At 32.4% G+C, this 15,814-nt stretch overlaps 1 protein-coding gene across 4 annotated transcripts in view; it reads left to right on the plus strand.

The window, feature by feature from the left end:
• The window catches only part of LOC124005327 (intraflagellar transport protein 20 homolog), a 31,734-nt gene extending 17,844 nt beyond the window's left edge, over positions 1 to 13,890 (plus strand). For 3 of the 4 annotated variants that reach the window (XM_046314466.1, XM_046314468.1, XM_046314467.1), the window contains exon 5: positions 12,301 to 13,890. In XM_046314466.1, the coding sequence (XP_046170422.1) occupies positions 12,301 to 12,382 (82 nt within the window). In that variant the 3' untranslated portion in view covers positions 12,383 to 13,890. The remainder of the gene's footprint in view (positions 1 to 12,300) is intronic. The other variant, XR_006833603.1, reaches the window with a different exon arrangement.
• The last annotated feature ends 1,924 nt before the right edge of the window (positions 13,891 to 15,814 follow it).

Here is a 15,814-nt window from a genome sequence, read left to right on the forward strand (position 1 = left end):
AGTCAGTCATTTAGTCAGTCAGTTAGTTAGTCAGTCAGTCAGTTAGTTAGTCAGTTATTTAGTCAGTTATTTATTTAGTCAGTCAGTTAGTTATTTAGTCAGTTAGTTAGTTAGTTAGTCAGTCAGTTAGTTAGTCAGTTATTTAGTCAGTCAGTTATTTATTTAGTCAGGCAGTTATTTAGTTAGTCAGTCAGTTATTTAGTTAGTCAGTCAGTTATTTAGTTAGTCAGTCAGTTAGTTATTTAGTCAGTCAGTCAGTTAGTTATTTAGTCAGTTAGTTATTTAGTCAGTTAGTTATTTAGTCAGTCAGTTAGTTATTTAGTCAGTCAGTTAGTTATTTAGTCAGTCAGTTAGTTATTTAGTCAGTCAGTTAGTTAGTCAGTCAGTTAGTTAGTTTAGTCAGTCAGTCAGTTATTTAGTTAGTCAGTTAGTTATTTAGTCAGTCAGTTAGTTAGTCAGTCAGTTAGTTAGTCAGTCAGTCAGTTATTTAGTCAGTCAGTTAGTTAGTTTAGTCAGTTATTTATTTAGTCAGTCAGTTAGTTATTTAGTCAGTCAGTTAGTTATTTAGTCAGTTAGTTAGTTTAGTCAGTCAGTCAGTTATTTAGTTAGTCAGTTAGTTATTTAGTCAGTCAGTTAGTTAGTCAGTCAGTTAGTTAGTCAGTCAGTCAGTTATTTAGTCAGTCAGTCAGTCAGTTAGTTAGTCAGTTATTTAGTCAGTTATTTATTTAGTCAGTCAGTTAGTTATTTAGTCAGTTAGTTAGTTAGTCAGTCAGTTAGTTAGTCAGTTATTTAGTCAGTCAGTTATTTATTTAGTCAGTCAGTTATTTATTTAGTCAGTTATTTAGTTAGTCAGTCAGTTATTTAGTTAGTCAGTCAGTTAGTTATTTAGTCAGTCAGTCAGTTAGTTATTTAGTCAGTTAGTTATTTAGTCAGTCAGTTAGTTATTTAGTCAGTCAGTTAGTTATTTAGTCAGTCAGTTAGTTATTTAGTCAGTCAGTTAGTTAGTCAGTCAGTTAGTTAGTTTAGTCAGTCAGTCAGTTATTTAGTTAGTCAGTTATTTAGTTAGTCAGTTAGTTATTTAGTCAGTTAGTTAGTCAGTCAGTTAGTTAGTCAGTCAGTTAGTTAGTCAGTCAGTCAGTTATTTAGTCAGTCAGTTAGTTAGTTTAGTCAGTTAGTTAGTTTAGTCAGTTATTTATTTAGTCAGTCAGTTATTTATTTAGTCAGTCAGTTAGTTATTTAGTCAGTCAGTTAGTTATTTAGTCAGTCAGTTAGTTATTTAGTCAGTCAGTTAGTTATTTAGTCAGTCAGTTAGTTATTTAGTCAGTCAGTTATTTAGTCAGTCAGTCAGTTATTTAGTCAGTCAGTTAGTTATTTAGTCAGTCAGTTAGTTATTTAGTCAGTCAGTTAGTTATTTAGTCAGTCAGTCAGTTATTTAGTCAGTCAGTTAGTTATTTAGTCAGTCAGTCAGTTTAGTCAGTTATTTAGTCAGTCAGTCAGTTATTTAGTCAGTCAGTTATTTATTTAGTCAGTCAGTTAGTTATTTAGTCAGTTAGTCAGTCAGTTAGTTAGTCAGTCAGTCAGTTATTTAGTCAGTTAGTTAGTTTAGTCAGTTATTTATTTAGTCAGTCAGTTATTTAGTCAGTCAGTTAGTTATTTAGTCAGTTATTTAGTCAGTTAGTTAGTTTAGTCAGTTAGTTAGTTTAGTCAGTCAGTTAGTTATTTAGTCAGTCAGTTAGTTATTTAGTCAGTCAGTTAGTTATTTAGTCAGTCAGTTAGTTATTTAGTCAGTCAGTTAGTTATTTAGTCAGTCAGTTAGTTATTTAGTCAGTCAGTTAGTTATTTAGTCAGTCAGTTATTTAGTCAGTCAGTTAGTTATTTAGTCAGTTATTTAGTTTAGTCAGTTATTTATTTAGTCAGTCAGTTAGTTATTTAGTCAGTCAGTTAGTTATTTAGTCAGTCAGTTATTTAGTTAGTCAGTCAGTTAATTTAGTCAGTCAGTTAGTTAGTTTAGTCAGTTATTTATTTAGTCAGTCAGTTAGTTATTTAGTCAGTCAGTTAGTTATTTAGTCAGTCAGTTAGTTATTTAGTCAGTTATTTATTTAGTCAGTCAGTTATTTATTTAGTCAGTCAGTTAGTTATTTAGTCAGTCAGTTAGTTATTTAGTCAGTCAGTTAGTTATTTAGTCAGTCAGTTAGTTATTTAGTCAGTCAGTCATTTAGTCAGTCAGTCAGTCATTTAGTCAGTCAGTTAGTTAGTCAGTCAGTCAGTTAGTTAGTCAGTTATTTAGTCAGTTATTTATTTAGTCAGTCAGTTAGTTATTTAGTCAGTTAGTTAGTTAGTCAGTCAGTTAGTTATTTAGTCAGTTATTTAGTCAGTTAGTTAGTTTAGTCAGTCAGTTATTTATTTAGTCACTCAGTTATTTATTTAGTCAGTCAGTTAGTTATTTAGTCAGTCAGTTATTTATTTAGTCAGTCAGTTAGTTATTTAGTCAGTCAGTTAGTTATTTAGTCAGTCAGTTAGTTATTTAGTCAGTCAGTTATTTATTTAGTCAGTCAGTTAGTTATTTAGTCAGTTAGTTAGTCAGTTAGTCATTTAGTCAGTTAGTCAGTTAGTCAGTCAGTTATTTATTTAGTCAGTCAGTTAGTTATTTAGTCAGTCAGTTAGTTATTTAGTCAGTCAGTTAGTTATTTAGTCAGTCAGTTATTTATTTAGTCAGTCAGTTAGTTATTTAGTCAGTTAGTTAGTCAGTTAGTCATTTAGTCAGTTAGTCAGTTAGTCAGTCAGTTATTTATTTAGTCAGTCAGTTAGTTATTTAGTCAGTCAGTCAGTCATTTAGTCAGTCAGTCAGTTAGTCAGTTAGTTAGTTAGTCAGTTAGTTAGTTTAGTCAGTTATTTATTTAGTCAGTCAGTTATTTATTTAGTCAGTCAGTTATTTAGTCAGTTAGTTAGTCAGTCAGTTATTTAGTCAGTTAGTTAGTTTAGTCAGTTATTTATTTAGTCAGTCAGTTATTTAGTCAGTTAGTCAGTCAGTCAGTCAGTTAGTCAGTCAGTTTAGTCAGTTATTTATTTAGTCAGTCAGTTATTTATTTAGTCAGTTATTTATTTAGTCAGTCAGTTATTTAGTTAGTTAGTCAGTTAGTTATTTAGTCAGTTAGTTAGTCAGTTATTTATTTAGTCAGTCAGTCAGTTATTTAGTCAGTCAGTTATTTAGTTAGTTAGTTAGTCAGTTAGTTATTTAGTCAGTCAGTCAGTTAGTTAGTCAGTTAGTTAGTCAGTCAGTTATTTAGTCAGTCAGTCAGGTATTTAGTCAGTTAGTTAGTTTAGTCAGTCAGTTATTTATTTAGTCAGTCAGTTATTTATTTAGTCAGTCAGTTAGTTATTTAGTCAGTTATTTATTTAGTCAGTCAGTTAGTTATTTAGTCAGTTAGTTAGTCAGTTAGTCATTTAGTCAGTTAGTTAGTCAGTTAGTCAGTTATTTATTTAGTCAGTCAGTTATTTATTTAGTCAGTCAGTTAGTTATTTAGTCAGTCAGTCAGTCATTTAGTCAGTCAGTCAGTTAGTCAGTTAGTTAGTTTAGTCAGTTAGTTAGTTTAGTCAGTTATTTATTTAGTCAGTCAGTTATAGGGTTAGGGTTAGGGTTAGTTAGTCAGTCAGTTAATTTAGTCAGTCAGTTAGTTAGTTTAGTCAGTTATTTATTTAGTCAGTCAGTTAGTTATTTAGTCAGTCAGTTAGTTATTTAGTCAGTCAGTTAGTTATTTAGTCAGTTATTTATTTAGTCAGTCAGTTATTTATTTAGTCAGTCAGTTAGTTATTTAGTCAGTCAGTTAGTTATTTAGTCAGTCAGTTAGTTATTTAGTCAGTCAGTTAGTTATTTAGTCAGTCAGTCATTTAGTCAGTCAGTCAGTCATTTAGTCAGTCAGTTAGTTAGTTTAGTCAGTCAGTCAGTTATTTAGTTAGTCAGTTATTTAGTTAGTCAGTTAGTTATTTAGTCAGTTAGTTAGTCAGTCAGTTAGTTAGTCAGTCAGTTAGTTAGTCAGTCAGTCAGTTATTTAGTCAGTCAGTTAGTTAGTTTAGTCAGTTAGTTAGTTTAGTCAGTTATTTATTTAGTCAGTCAGTTATTTATTTAGTCAGTCAGTTAGTTATTTAGTCAGTCAGTTAGTTATTTAGTCAGTCAGTTAGTTATTTAGTCAGTCAGTTAGTTATTTAGTCAGTCAGTTAGTTATTTAGTCAGTCAGTTATTTAGTCAGTCAGTCAGTTATTTAGTCAGTCAGTTAGTTATTTAGTCAGTCAGTTAGTTATTTAGTCAGTCAGTTAGTTATTTAGTCAGTCAGTCAGTTATTTAGTCAGTCAGTTAGTTATTTAGTCAGTCAGTCAGTTTAGTCAGTTATTTAGTCAGTCAGTCAGTTATTTAGTCAGTCAGTTATTTATTTAGTCAGTCAGTTAGTTATTTAGTCAGTTAGTCAGTCAGTTAGTTAGTCAGTCAGTCAGTTATTTAGTCAGTTAGTTAGTTTAGTCAGTTATTTATTTAGTCAGTCAGTTATTTAGTCAGTCAGTTAGTTATTTAGTCAGTTATTTAGTCAGTTAGTTAGTTTAGTCAGTTAGTTAGTTTAGTCAGTCAGTTAGTTATTTAGTCAGTCAGTTAGTTATTTAGTCAGTCAGTTAGTTATTTAGTCAGTCAGTTAGTTATTTAGTCAGTCAGTTAGTTATTTAGTCAGTCAGTTAGTTATTTAGTCAGTCAGTTAGTTATTTAGTCAGTCAGTTATTTAGTCAGTCAGTTAGTTATTTAGTCAGTTATTTAGTTTAGTCAGTTATTTATTTAGTCAGTCAGTTAGTTATTTAGTCAGTCAGTTAGTTATTTAGTCAGTCAGTTATTTAGTTAGTCAGTCAGTTAATTTAGTCAGTCAGTTAGTTAGTTTAGTCAGTTATTTATTTAGTCAGTCAGTTAGTTATTTAGTCAGTCAGTTAGTTATTTAGTCAGTCAGTTAGTTATTTAGTCAGTTATTTATTTAGTCAGTCAGTTATTTATTTAGTCAGTCAGTTAGTTATTTAGTCAGTCAGTTAGTTATTTAGTCAGTCAGTTAGTTATTTAGTCAGTCAGTTAGTTATTTAGTCAGTCAGTCATTTAGTCAGTCAGTCAGTCATTTAGTCAGTCAGTTAGTTAGTCAGTCAGTCAGTTAGTTAGTCAGTTATTTAGTCAGTTATTTATTTAGTCAGTCAGTTAGTTATTTAGTCAGTTAGTTAGTTAGTCAGTCAGTTAGTTAGTCAGTTATTTAGTCAGTCAGTTATTTATTTAGTCAGTCAGTTATTTAGTTAGTCAGTCAGTTAGTTATTTAGTCAGTCAGTCAGTTAGTTATTTAGTCAGTTAGTTATTTAGTCAGTCAGTTAGTTATTTAGTCAGTCAGTTAGTTATTTAGTCAGTCAGTTAGTTATTTAGTCAGTCAGTTAGTTAGTCAGTCAGTTAGTTAGTTTAGTCAGTCAGTCAGTTATTTAGTTAGTCAGTTAGTTATTTAGTCAGTCAGTTAGTTAGTCAGTTAGTTAGTCAGTCAGTCAGTTATTCAGTTAGTTAGTTTAGTCAGTTAGTTAGTTTAGTCAGTTATTTATTTAGTCAGTCAGTTATTTATTTAGTCAGTCAGTTAGTTATTTAGTCAGTCAGTTAGTTATTTAGTCAGTCAGTTAGTTATTTAGTCAGTCAGTTAGTTATTTAGTCAGTCAGATATTTAGTCAGTCAGTCAGTTATTTAGTCAGTTAGTTATTTAGTCAGTCAGTTAGTTATTTAGTCAGTCAGTCAGTTATTTAGTCAGTCAGTTAGTTATTTAGTCAGTCAGTCAGTTTAGTCAGTTATTTAGTCAGTCAGTCAGTTATTTAGTCAGTCAGTTATTTATTTAGTCAGTCAGTTAGTTATTTAGTCAGTTAGTCAGTCAGTCAGTTAGTTAGTCAGTCAGTCAGTTATTTAGTCAGTCAGTCAGTTATTTAGTCAGTTAGTTAGTTTAGTCAGTTATTTATTTAGTCAGTCAGTTATTTAGTCAGTCAGTTAGTTATTTAGTCAGTTATTTAGTCAGTTAGTTAGTTTAGTCAGTTAGTTAGTTTAGTCAGTTATTTAGTCAGTCAGTTATTTATTTAGTCAGTCAGTTAGTTATTTAGTCAGTTAGTTAGTCAGTTAGTTAGTTTAGTCAGTTAGTTAGTTTAGTCAGTCAGTTATTTATTTAGTCAGTCAGTTATTTATTTAGTCAGTCAGTTAGTTATTTAGTCAGTTATTTATTTAGTCAGTCAGTTAGTTATTTAGTCAGTTAGTTAGTCAGTTAGTCATTTAGTCAGTTAGTTAGTCAGTTAGTCAGTCAGTTATTTATTTAGTCAGTCAGTTAGTTATTTAGTCAGTCAGTCAGTCATTTAGTCAGTTAGTTAGTTTAGTCAGTTAGTTAGTTTAGTCAGTTAGTTAGTTTAGTCAGTCAGTTATTTATTTAGTCAGTCAGTTATTTAGTCAGTTAGTTAGTCAGTCAGTCAGTTATTTAGTCAGTTAGTTAGTTTAGTCAGTTATTTATTTAGTCAGTCAGTTATTTAGTCAGTTAGTCAGTCAGTCAGTCAGTTTAGTCAGTTATTTATTTAGTCAGTCAGTTATTTATTTAGTCAGTCAGTTATTTATTTAGTCAGTCAGTTATTTAGTTAGTTAGTCAGTTAGTTATTTAGTCAGTTAGTTAGTCAGTTATTTATTTAGTCAGTCAGTCAGTTATTTAGTCAGTCAGTTATTTAGTTAGTTAGTTAGTCAGTTAGTTATTTAGTCAGTCAGTCAGTTAGTTAGTCAGTTAGTTAGTCAGTCAGTTATTTAGTCAGTCAGTCAGGTATTTAGTCAGTTAGTTAGTTTAGTCAGTCAGTTATTTATTTAGTCAGTCAGTTATTTATTTAGTCAGTTAGTTATTTAGTCAGTTATTTATTTAGTCAGTCAGTTAGTTATTTAGTCAGTTAGTTAGTCAGTTAGTCATTTAGTCAGTTAGTTAGTCAGTTAGTCAGTTATTTATTTAGTCAGTCAGTTATTTATTTAGTCAGTCAGTTAGTTATTTAGTCAGTCAGTTAGTTATTTAGTCAGTCAGTCAGTCATTTAGTCAGTCAGTCAGTTAGTCAGTTAGTTAGTTTAGTCAGTTAGTTAGTTTAGTCAGTTATTTATTTAGTCAGTCAGTTATTTATTTAGTCAGTCAGTTATTTAGTCAGTTAGTTAGTCAGTCAGTCAGTTATTTAGTCAGTTTGTTAGTTTAGTCAGTTATTTATTTAGTCAGTCAGTTATTTAGTCAGTTAGTCAGTCAGTCAGTCAGTCAGTCAGTTTAGTCAGTTATTTATTTAGTCAGTCAGTTATTTAGTTAGTCAGTCAGTTATTTAGTTAGTTAGTCAGTTAGTTATTTAGTCAGTTAGTTAGTCAGTTATTTATTTAGTCAGTCAGTCAGTTATTTAGTCAGTCAGTTATTTAGTTAGTTAGTTAGTCAGTTAGTTATTTAGTCAGTCAGTCAGTTAGTTAGTCAGTTAGTTAGTCAGTCAGTTATTTAGTTAGTCAGTCAGTTATTTAGTCAGTCAGTTAGTTATTTAGTCAGTTATTTAGTCAGTTAGTTAGTTTAGTCAGTTAGTTAGTTTAGTCAGTTATTTAGTCAGTCAGTTATTTATTTAGTCAGTCAGTTATTTATTTAGTCAGTCAGTTATTTATTTAGTCAGTCAGTTAGTTATTTAGTCAGTCAGTTAGTTAGTCAGTTAGTTAGTTTAGTCAGTTAGTTAGTTTAGTCAGTCAGTTATTTATTTAGTCAGTCAGTTAGTTATTTAGTCAGTTATTTATTTAGTCAGTCAGTTAGTTATTTAGTCAGTCAGTCATTTAGTTAGTCAGTCAGTCAGTTAGTTAGTCAGTTAGTTTAGTCAGTTATTTAGTCAGTTATTTATTTAGTCAGTCAGTTATTTATTTAGTCAGTCAGTTATTTATTTATTTAGTCAGTTATTTAGTCAGTCAGTTATTTATTTAGTCAGTCAGTTAGTTATTTAGTCAGTCAGTTAGTCAGTTAGTCAGTCAGTTATTTATTTAGTCAGTTAGTTAGTTTAGTCAGTTATTTATTTAGTCAGTCAGTTATTTATTTAGTCAGTCAGTTATTTATTTAGTCAGTCAGTTATTTAGTTAGTCAGTCAGTTATTTAGTTAGTCAGTCAGTTATTTAGTCAGTCAGTCAGTTAGTTATTTAGTCAGTTAGTTATTTAGTCAGTTAGTTATTTAGTCAGTTAGTTATTTAGTCAGTTGGTTATTTAGTCAGTCAGTTAGTTATTTAGTCAGTCAGTTAGTTATTTAGTCAGTCAGTTAGTTATTTAGTCAGTCAGTTATTTATTTAGTCAGTCAGTTAGTTATTTAGTCAGTTATTTAGTCAGTCAGTTAGTTATTTAGTCAGTCAGTTAGTTATTTAGTCAGTTAGTTAGTTAGTCAGTCAGTCAGTTTAGTCAGTCAGTTATTTATTTAGTCAGTCAGTTATTTATTTAGTCAGTCAGTTATTTATTTAGTCAGTCAGTTATTTAGTTAGTCAGTCAGTTATTTAGTCAGTCAGTCAGTTAGTTAGTTTAGTCAGTTAGTTAGTTTAGTTAGTCAGTTATTTAGTCAGTCAGTTAGTTATTTAGTCAGTCAGTTATTTAGTCAGTCAGTCAGTTATTTATTTAGTCAGTCAGTTATTTATTTAGTCAGTCAGTCAGTCATTTAGTCAGTCAGTCAGTTAGTTAGTCAGTTATTTAGTCAGTCAGTTAGTTATTTAGTCAGTTAGTTAGTTAGTCAGTCAGTCAGTTTAGTCAGTCAGTTATTTATTTAGTCAGTCAGTTATTTATTTAGTCAGTCAGTTATTTATTTAGTCAGTCAGTTATTTAGTTAGTCAGTCAGTTATTTAGTCAGTCAGTCAGTTAGTTATTTAGTCAGTTAGTTATTTAGTCAGTTAGTTATTTAGTCAGTTAGTTATTTAGTCAGTTAGTTATTTAGTCAGTCAGTTAGTTATTTAGTCAGTCAGTTAGTTATTTAGTCAGTCAGTTAGTTATTTAGTCAGTCAGTTAGTTATTTAGTCAGTCAGTTAGTTATTTAGTCAGTCAGTTAGTTATTTAGTCAGTCAGTTAGTTATTTAGTCAGTCAGTTAGTTATTTAGTCAGTCAGTTAGTTATTTAGTCAGTCAGTTAGTTATTTAGTCAGTTATTTAGTTATTTAGTCAGTTATTTATTTAGTCAGTCAGTTAGTTATTTAGTCAGTCAGTTAGTTATTTAGTCAGTCAGTTAGTTATTTAGTCAGTCAGTTAGTTATTTAGTCAGTCAGTTAGTTATTTAGTCAGTCAGTTAGTTATTTAGTCAGTCAGTTAGTTATTTAGTCAGTCAGTTAGTTATTTAGTCAGTCAGTTAGTTATTTAGTCAGTCAGTTAGTTATTTAGTCAGTCAGTTAGTTATTTAGTCAGTTAGTTATTTAGTCAGTCAGTTAGTTATTTCGTCAGTTATTTAGTCAGTCAGTCAGTCATTTAGTCAGTCAGTCAGTCATTTAGTCAGTCAGTCAGTTAGTTAGTCAGTTATTTAGTCAGTTATTTATTTAGTCAGTCAGTTAGTTATTTAGTCAGTCAGTTAGTTATTTAGTCAGTTAGTTAGTTAGTTAGTCAGTCAGTTAGTTAGTCAGTTATTTAGTCAGTCAGTTATTTATTTAGTCAGTCAGTTATTTATTTAGTCAGTTATTTATTTAGTCAGTCAGTTATTTAGTCAGTCAGTTATTTAGTTAGTCAGTCAGTTATTTAGTTAGTCAGTCAGTTAGTTATTTAGTCAGTCAGTTAGTTATTTAGTCAGTCAGTCAGTTAGTTATTTAGTCAGTCAGTTAGTTATTTAGTCAGTCAGTTAGTTATTTAGTCAGTCAGTTAGTTATTTAGTCAGTCAGTTAGTTATTTAGTCAGTCAGTTAGTTATTTAGTCAGTCAGTTAGTCAGTCAGTTAGTTAGTTTAGTCAGTCAGTCAGTTATTTAGTTAGTCAGTTAGTTATTTAGTCAGTCAGTTAGTTAGTCAGTCAGTTAGTTAGTCAGTCAGTCAGTTATTTAGTCAGTCAGTTAGTTATTTAGTCAGTCAGTTATTTAGTCAGTTAGTCAGTCAGTCAGTCAGTTAGTCAGTCAGTTTAGTCAGTTATTTATTTAGTCAGTCAGTTATTTATTTAGTCAGTCAGTTATTTAGTCAGTTAGTTAGTCAGTCAGTCAGTTATTTAGTCAGTTATTTATTTAGTCAGTCAGTTATTTAGTCAGTTAGTCAGTCAGTCAGTCAGTTAGTCAGTCAGTTTAGTCAGTTATTTATTCAGTCAGTTATTTATTCAGTCAGTTATTTATTTAGTCAGTCAGTTATTTAGTTAGTTAGTCAGTTAGTTATTTAGTCAGTTAGTTAGTCAGTTATTTATTTAGTCAGTCAGTTATTTAGTTAGTTAGTTAGTTTAGTTAGTTATTTAGTCAGTCAGTTAGTTAGTCAGTCAGTTATTTAGTCAGTTAGTTAGTTTAGTCAGTTATTTAGTCAGTCAGTTAGTTATTTAGTCAGTCAGTTTAGTCAGTCAGTCAGTTATTTATTTAGTCAGTCAGTTATTTATTTAGTCAGTCAGTTAGTTAGTCAGTTAGTTATTTAGTCAGTCAGTCAGTTAGTTAGTCAGTCAGTCAGTTATTTAGTCAGTTAGTTAGTTTAGTCAGTTATTTATTTAGTCAGTCAGTTATTTATTTAGTCAGTCAGTTAGTTATTTAGTCAGTTAGTTAGTCAGTTAGTTAGTCAGTCAGTCAGTTATTTAGTCAGTTATTTAGTCAGTCAGTTATTTATTTAGTCAGTCAGTTAGTTATTTAGTCAGTCAGTCATTTAGTCAGTCAGTCAGTCATTTAGTCAGTCAGTCAGTTAGTCAGTCAGTCAGTTAGTCAGTTAGTTAGTCAGTTATTTAGTCAGTCAGTTAGTTATTTAGTTAGTTAGTTAGTTAGTCAGTCAGTCAGTTTAGTCAGTTATTTAGTCAGTCAGTTTAGTCAGTTATTTAGTCAGTCAGTTATTTATTTAGTCAGTCAGTTATTTATTTAGTCAGTCAGTTATTTAGTTAGTCAGTCAGTTATTTAGTTAGTTAGTCAGTTAGTTAGTTAGTCAGTTAGTTATTTAGTCAGTCAGTTAGTTAGTCAGTCAGTTAGTTATTTAGTCAGTTAGTTATTTAGTCAGTTAGTTATTTAGTCAGTCAGTTATTTAGTCAGTTAGTTATTTAGTCAGTCAGTTAGTTATTTAGTCAGTCAGTTAGTTATTTAGTCAGTCAGTTAGTTATTTAGTCAGTTAGTTATTTAGTCAGTCAGTTAGTTATTTAGTCAGTCAGTTAGTTATTTAGTCAGTCAGTTAGTTATTTAGTCAGTCAGTTAGTTAGTCAGTTAGTTAGTCAGTTATTTATTTAGTCAGTCAGTTAGTTATTTAGTCAGTCAGTTATTTAGTTAGTCAGTTAGTTAGTCAGTCAGTCAGTTATTTATTTAGTCAGTCAGTTATTTATTTAGTCAGTCAGTCAGTTATTTAGTCAGTCAGTTAGTTATTTAGTCAGTTATTTAGTCAGTCAGTTAGTTATTTAGTCAGTCAGTTTAGTCAGTTATTTAGTCAGTCAGTCAGTTATTTATTTAGTCAGTCAGTTATTTATTTAGTCAGTCAGTTATTTAGTTAGTTAGTCAGTTAGTTAGTTTAGTCAGTTATTTATTTAGTCAGTTATTTAGTCAGTCAGTTAGTTATTTAGTCAGTTATTTAGTCAGTTAGTTAGTTTAGTCAGTTATTTAGTCAGTCAGTTATTTATTTAGTCAGTCAGTTAGTTATTTAGTCAGTTAGTTAGTTATTTAGTCAGTTAGTCAGTCAGTCAGTTAGTTAGTCAGTCAGTCAGTCAGTTAGTCAGTCAGTTTAGTCAGTCAGTTTAGTCAGTTATTTAGTCAGTTATTTAGTCAGTCAGTCAGTTATTTAGTCAGTCAGTCAGTCAGTTATTTAGTCAGTCAGTTATTTAGTCAGTCAGTCAGTTATTTATTTAGTCAGTCAGTCAGTCAGTTAGTCAGTTATTTAGTCAGTTAGTTAGTTTAGTCAGTTAGTTAGTTTAGTCAGTTAGTTAGTTTAGTTAGTCAGTTATTTAGTCAGTCAGTTAGTTATTTAGTCAGTCAGTTATTTAGTCAGTCAGTCAGTTATTTATTTAGTCAGTCAGTTATTTATTTAGTCAGTCAGTCAGTTATTTAGTCAGTCAGTCAGTCAGTTAGTTAGTTATTTAGTCAGTCAGTCACCTGGGTTTTAACTAAGTTTGTTTTAATCTATTCCAGGTATCGTATCGAGTACGAAGCACTCTCCAAGGTGGAGGCTGAGCAGAATGAGTTCATCGACCAGTTCATTCTACAGAAATAAGGAGCGTATTGAAGGCCTGCAGTATTAGTGTGCGTTTGTGACCATGTTTCCAGGGTGCCTGTATTATTTTCCTGTGGGTGATATCCACTACACTCTGGGTTCACGCCAATCGCTCATCTGAACACAATAACCTTTCTTACACCCCCACACAAGCAATCCAAAACTGCTCCAACTAAATCCAGACGCGTTTTTTTGCTTAGACAGCGAGACGGTCTACATGCAACGTTTAGAAGTAACTTGTCACCAGTCTTTTACAGCAAAACAGCATGCTGTATTTTCACTAGCAGGTGTCTGAAGTGACAACCCTCCTTTCCCAGTTATACAGGTGTCTGAAGTGACAACCCTCCTTTCCCAGTTATACAGGTGTCTGAAGTGACAACCCTCCTTTCCCAGTTATACAGGTGTCTGACGTGACAACCCTCCTTCCCAGTTATACAGGTGTCTGAAGTGACAACCCTCCTTCCCAGTTATACAGGTGTCTGACGTGACAACCCTCCTTCCCAGTTATACAGGTGTCTGACGTGACAACCCTCCTTCCCAGTTATACAGGTGTCTGACGTGACAACCCTCCCTTCCCAGTTATACAGGTGTCTGACGTGACAACCCTCCTTCCCAGTTATACAGGTGTCTGACGTGACAACCCTCCTTCCCAGTTATACAGGTGTCTGACGTGACAACCCTCCTTCCCAGTTATACAGGTGTCTGACGTGACAACCCTCCTTCCCAGTTATACAGGTGTCTGATGTGACAACCCTCCTTCCCAGTTATACATTTATTTAGCATTTTAAGTGTTGAACGCTTGAATGTAATTAGAACCTGAGACTCTGTAGTCTTCATACCTTTCACACCACTACAGTACGTAAGACAAGAAAATGTTGGAAGAAAGCTATTTATATACACAAAGGAATGGATTTATACTGTTTATATTAAAGGAATTACTATGTATAGATTGTCTTCCACTTGTAGGGAAGGTAAACGCCTCTAAGTACGGTATATTGAAAATAAGAATTTGTTCTTAACTGACTTGCCGAGTAAAATAAAGGTAAAAAAAAAAAATGTTTAAAAAAATTATTTTGCATGTTACTGTAAATAATTTCCTGATTAATAAGAGGGAAAAATATATCTTTTTTTTTTTTTTCTGTGTGTTGACTGTACACACCCCCCCTCCCTGTTGTCATCTTAACTTGGTTTGTTTACATCTAAGGTACGAATAAGTTGTGTTTTATCTGATCATTTCAGCGTTGTCTGTGGGACCACAACAGAACATTTTCCCCTCAGGTGCCTTATTGGAATTTCAGGCCAGTTTTTATCCCTAAACACTAAGTACATTCCAAAAGTATATTAATCGTTTTATGTTTACAGTATATATATATATATATATATAATATATATCCAGAAATTATCAAAAATTCTCATTCTCTGCATTCATCTTATCTATGTTAAAGGTTAATAGACCTACTTCATCAATAGATGAGGTGCACTTGAATAAAATGGATATTTTGATTCTCTTGGTGTCAACATTATTGACGATTGCTCATCTGTCTGCAGATTATAAAACGTTTAAATTCTTATGAAGAATGATTTATATAAATGTACCAATTGATAATTCATCACTTGAGAAGGAAAAAAATCACTCTCAACATGTGTACTATGGTCTAGATTAGAGGGATGATTGCCTGGATGGATAGACAGTGGCGTCGTACTTTGAGATTGGCAATCAGACTAGTAATCCACCTGTCCAGTCAATCAGACTAGTAATCCACCTGTCCAGTCAATCAGACTAGTAATCCACCTGTCCAGTCAGTCAGACTAGTAATCCACCTGTACAGTCAGACTAGTAATCCACCTGTCCAGTCAATCAGACTAATAATCCACCTGTCCAGTCAATCAGACTAGTAATCCACCTGTCCAGTCAGTCAGACTAGTAATCCACCTGTACAGTCAGACTACTAATCCACCTGTACAGTCAATCAGACTAGTAATCCACCTGTACAGTCAATCAGACTAGTAATCCACCTGTATAGTCAGTCAGACTAGTAATCCACCTGTATAGTCAATCAGACTAGTAATCCACCTGTATAGTCAATCAGACTAGTAATCCACCTGTATAGTCAATCAGACTAGTAATCCACCTGTACAGTCAGACTAGTAATCCACCTGTATAGTCAATCAGACTAGTAATCCACCTGTACAGTCAGACTAGTAATCCGCCTGTACATTCAGACTAGTAATCCACCTGTATAGTCAATCAGACTAGTAATCCACCTGTACAGTCAGACTAGTAATCCACCTGTATAGTCAATCAGACTAGTAATCCACCTGTACAGTCAGACTAGTAATCCACCTGTATAGTCAATCAGACTAGTAATCCACCTGTACAGTCAGACTAGTAATCCACCTGTATAGTCAATCAGACTAGTAATCCACCTGTACAGTCAGACTAGTAATCCACCTGTACAGTCAGACTAGTAATCCACCTGTCCAGTCAATCAGACTAGTAATCCACCTGTCCAGTCAATCAGACTAGTAATCCACCTGTCAAGTCAATCAGACTAGTAATCCACCTGTATAGTCAATCAGACTAGTAATCCACCTGTACATTCAGACTAGTAATCCACCTGTACAGTCAGACTAGTAATCCACCTGTACAGTCAGACTAGTAATCCACCTGTATAGTCAATCAGACTAGTAATCCACCTGTACAGTCAGAAGTAATCCACCTGTACAGTCAATCAGACTAGTAATCCACCTGTATAGTCAATCAGACTAGTAATCCACCTGTATAGTCAATCAGACTAGTAATCCACCTGTACAGTCAGACTAGTAATCCACCTGTATAGTCAATCAGACTAGTAATCCACCTGTACAGTCAGACTAGTAATCCACCTGTATAGACAATCAGACTAGTAATCCACCTGTACAGTCAATCAGACTAGTAATCCACCTGTATAGTCAATCAGACTAGTAATCCACCTGTATAGTCAATCAGACTAGTAATCCACCTGTATAGTCAATCAGACTAGTAATCCGCCTGTATAGTCAATCAGACTAGTAATCCACCTGTATAGTCAATCAGACTAGTAATCCACCTGTATAGTCAATCAGACTAGTAATCCGCCTGTACAGTCAATCAGACTAGTAATCCACCTGTACAGTCAGTCTAGTAATCCACCTGTATAGTCAATCAGACTAGTAATCCACCTGTCCAGTCAATCAGACTAGTAATCCACCTGTCCAGTCAATCAGACTAGTAATCCACCTGTCCAGTCAGTCAGACTAGTAATCCACCTGTACAGTCAGACTAGTAATCCACCTGTCCAGTCAATCAGACTAGTAATCCACCTGTCCAGTCAGTCAGACTAGTAATCCACCTGTCCAGTCAATCAGACTAGTAATCCACCTGTCCAGTCAGTCAGACTAGTAATCCACCTG

Source organism: Oncorhynchus gorbuscha, linkage group LG19, assembly GCF_021184085.1.
Source record: "Oncorhynchus gorbuscha isolate QuinsamMale2020 ecotype Even-year linkage group LG19, OgorEven_v1.0, whole genome shotgun sequence".
Classification (NCBI taxonomy): domain Eukaryota; kingdom Metazoa; phylum Chordata; class Actinopteri; order Salmoniformes; family Salmonidae; genus Oncorhynchus; species Oncorhynchus gorbuscha.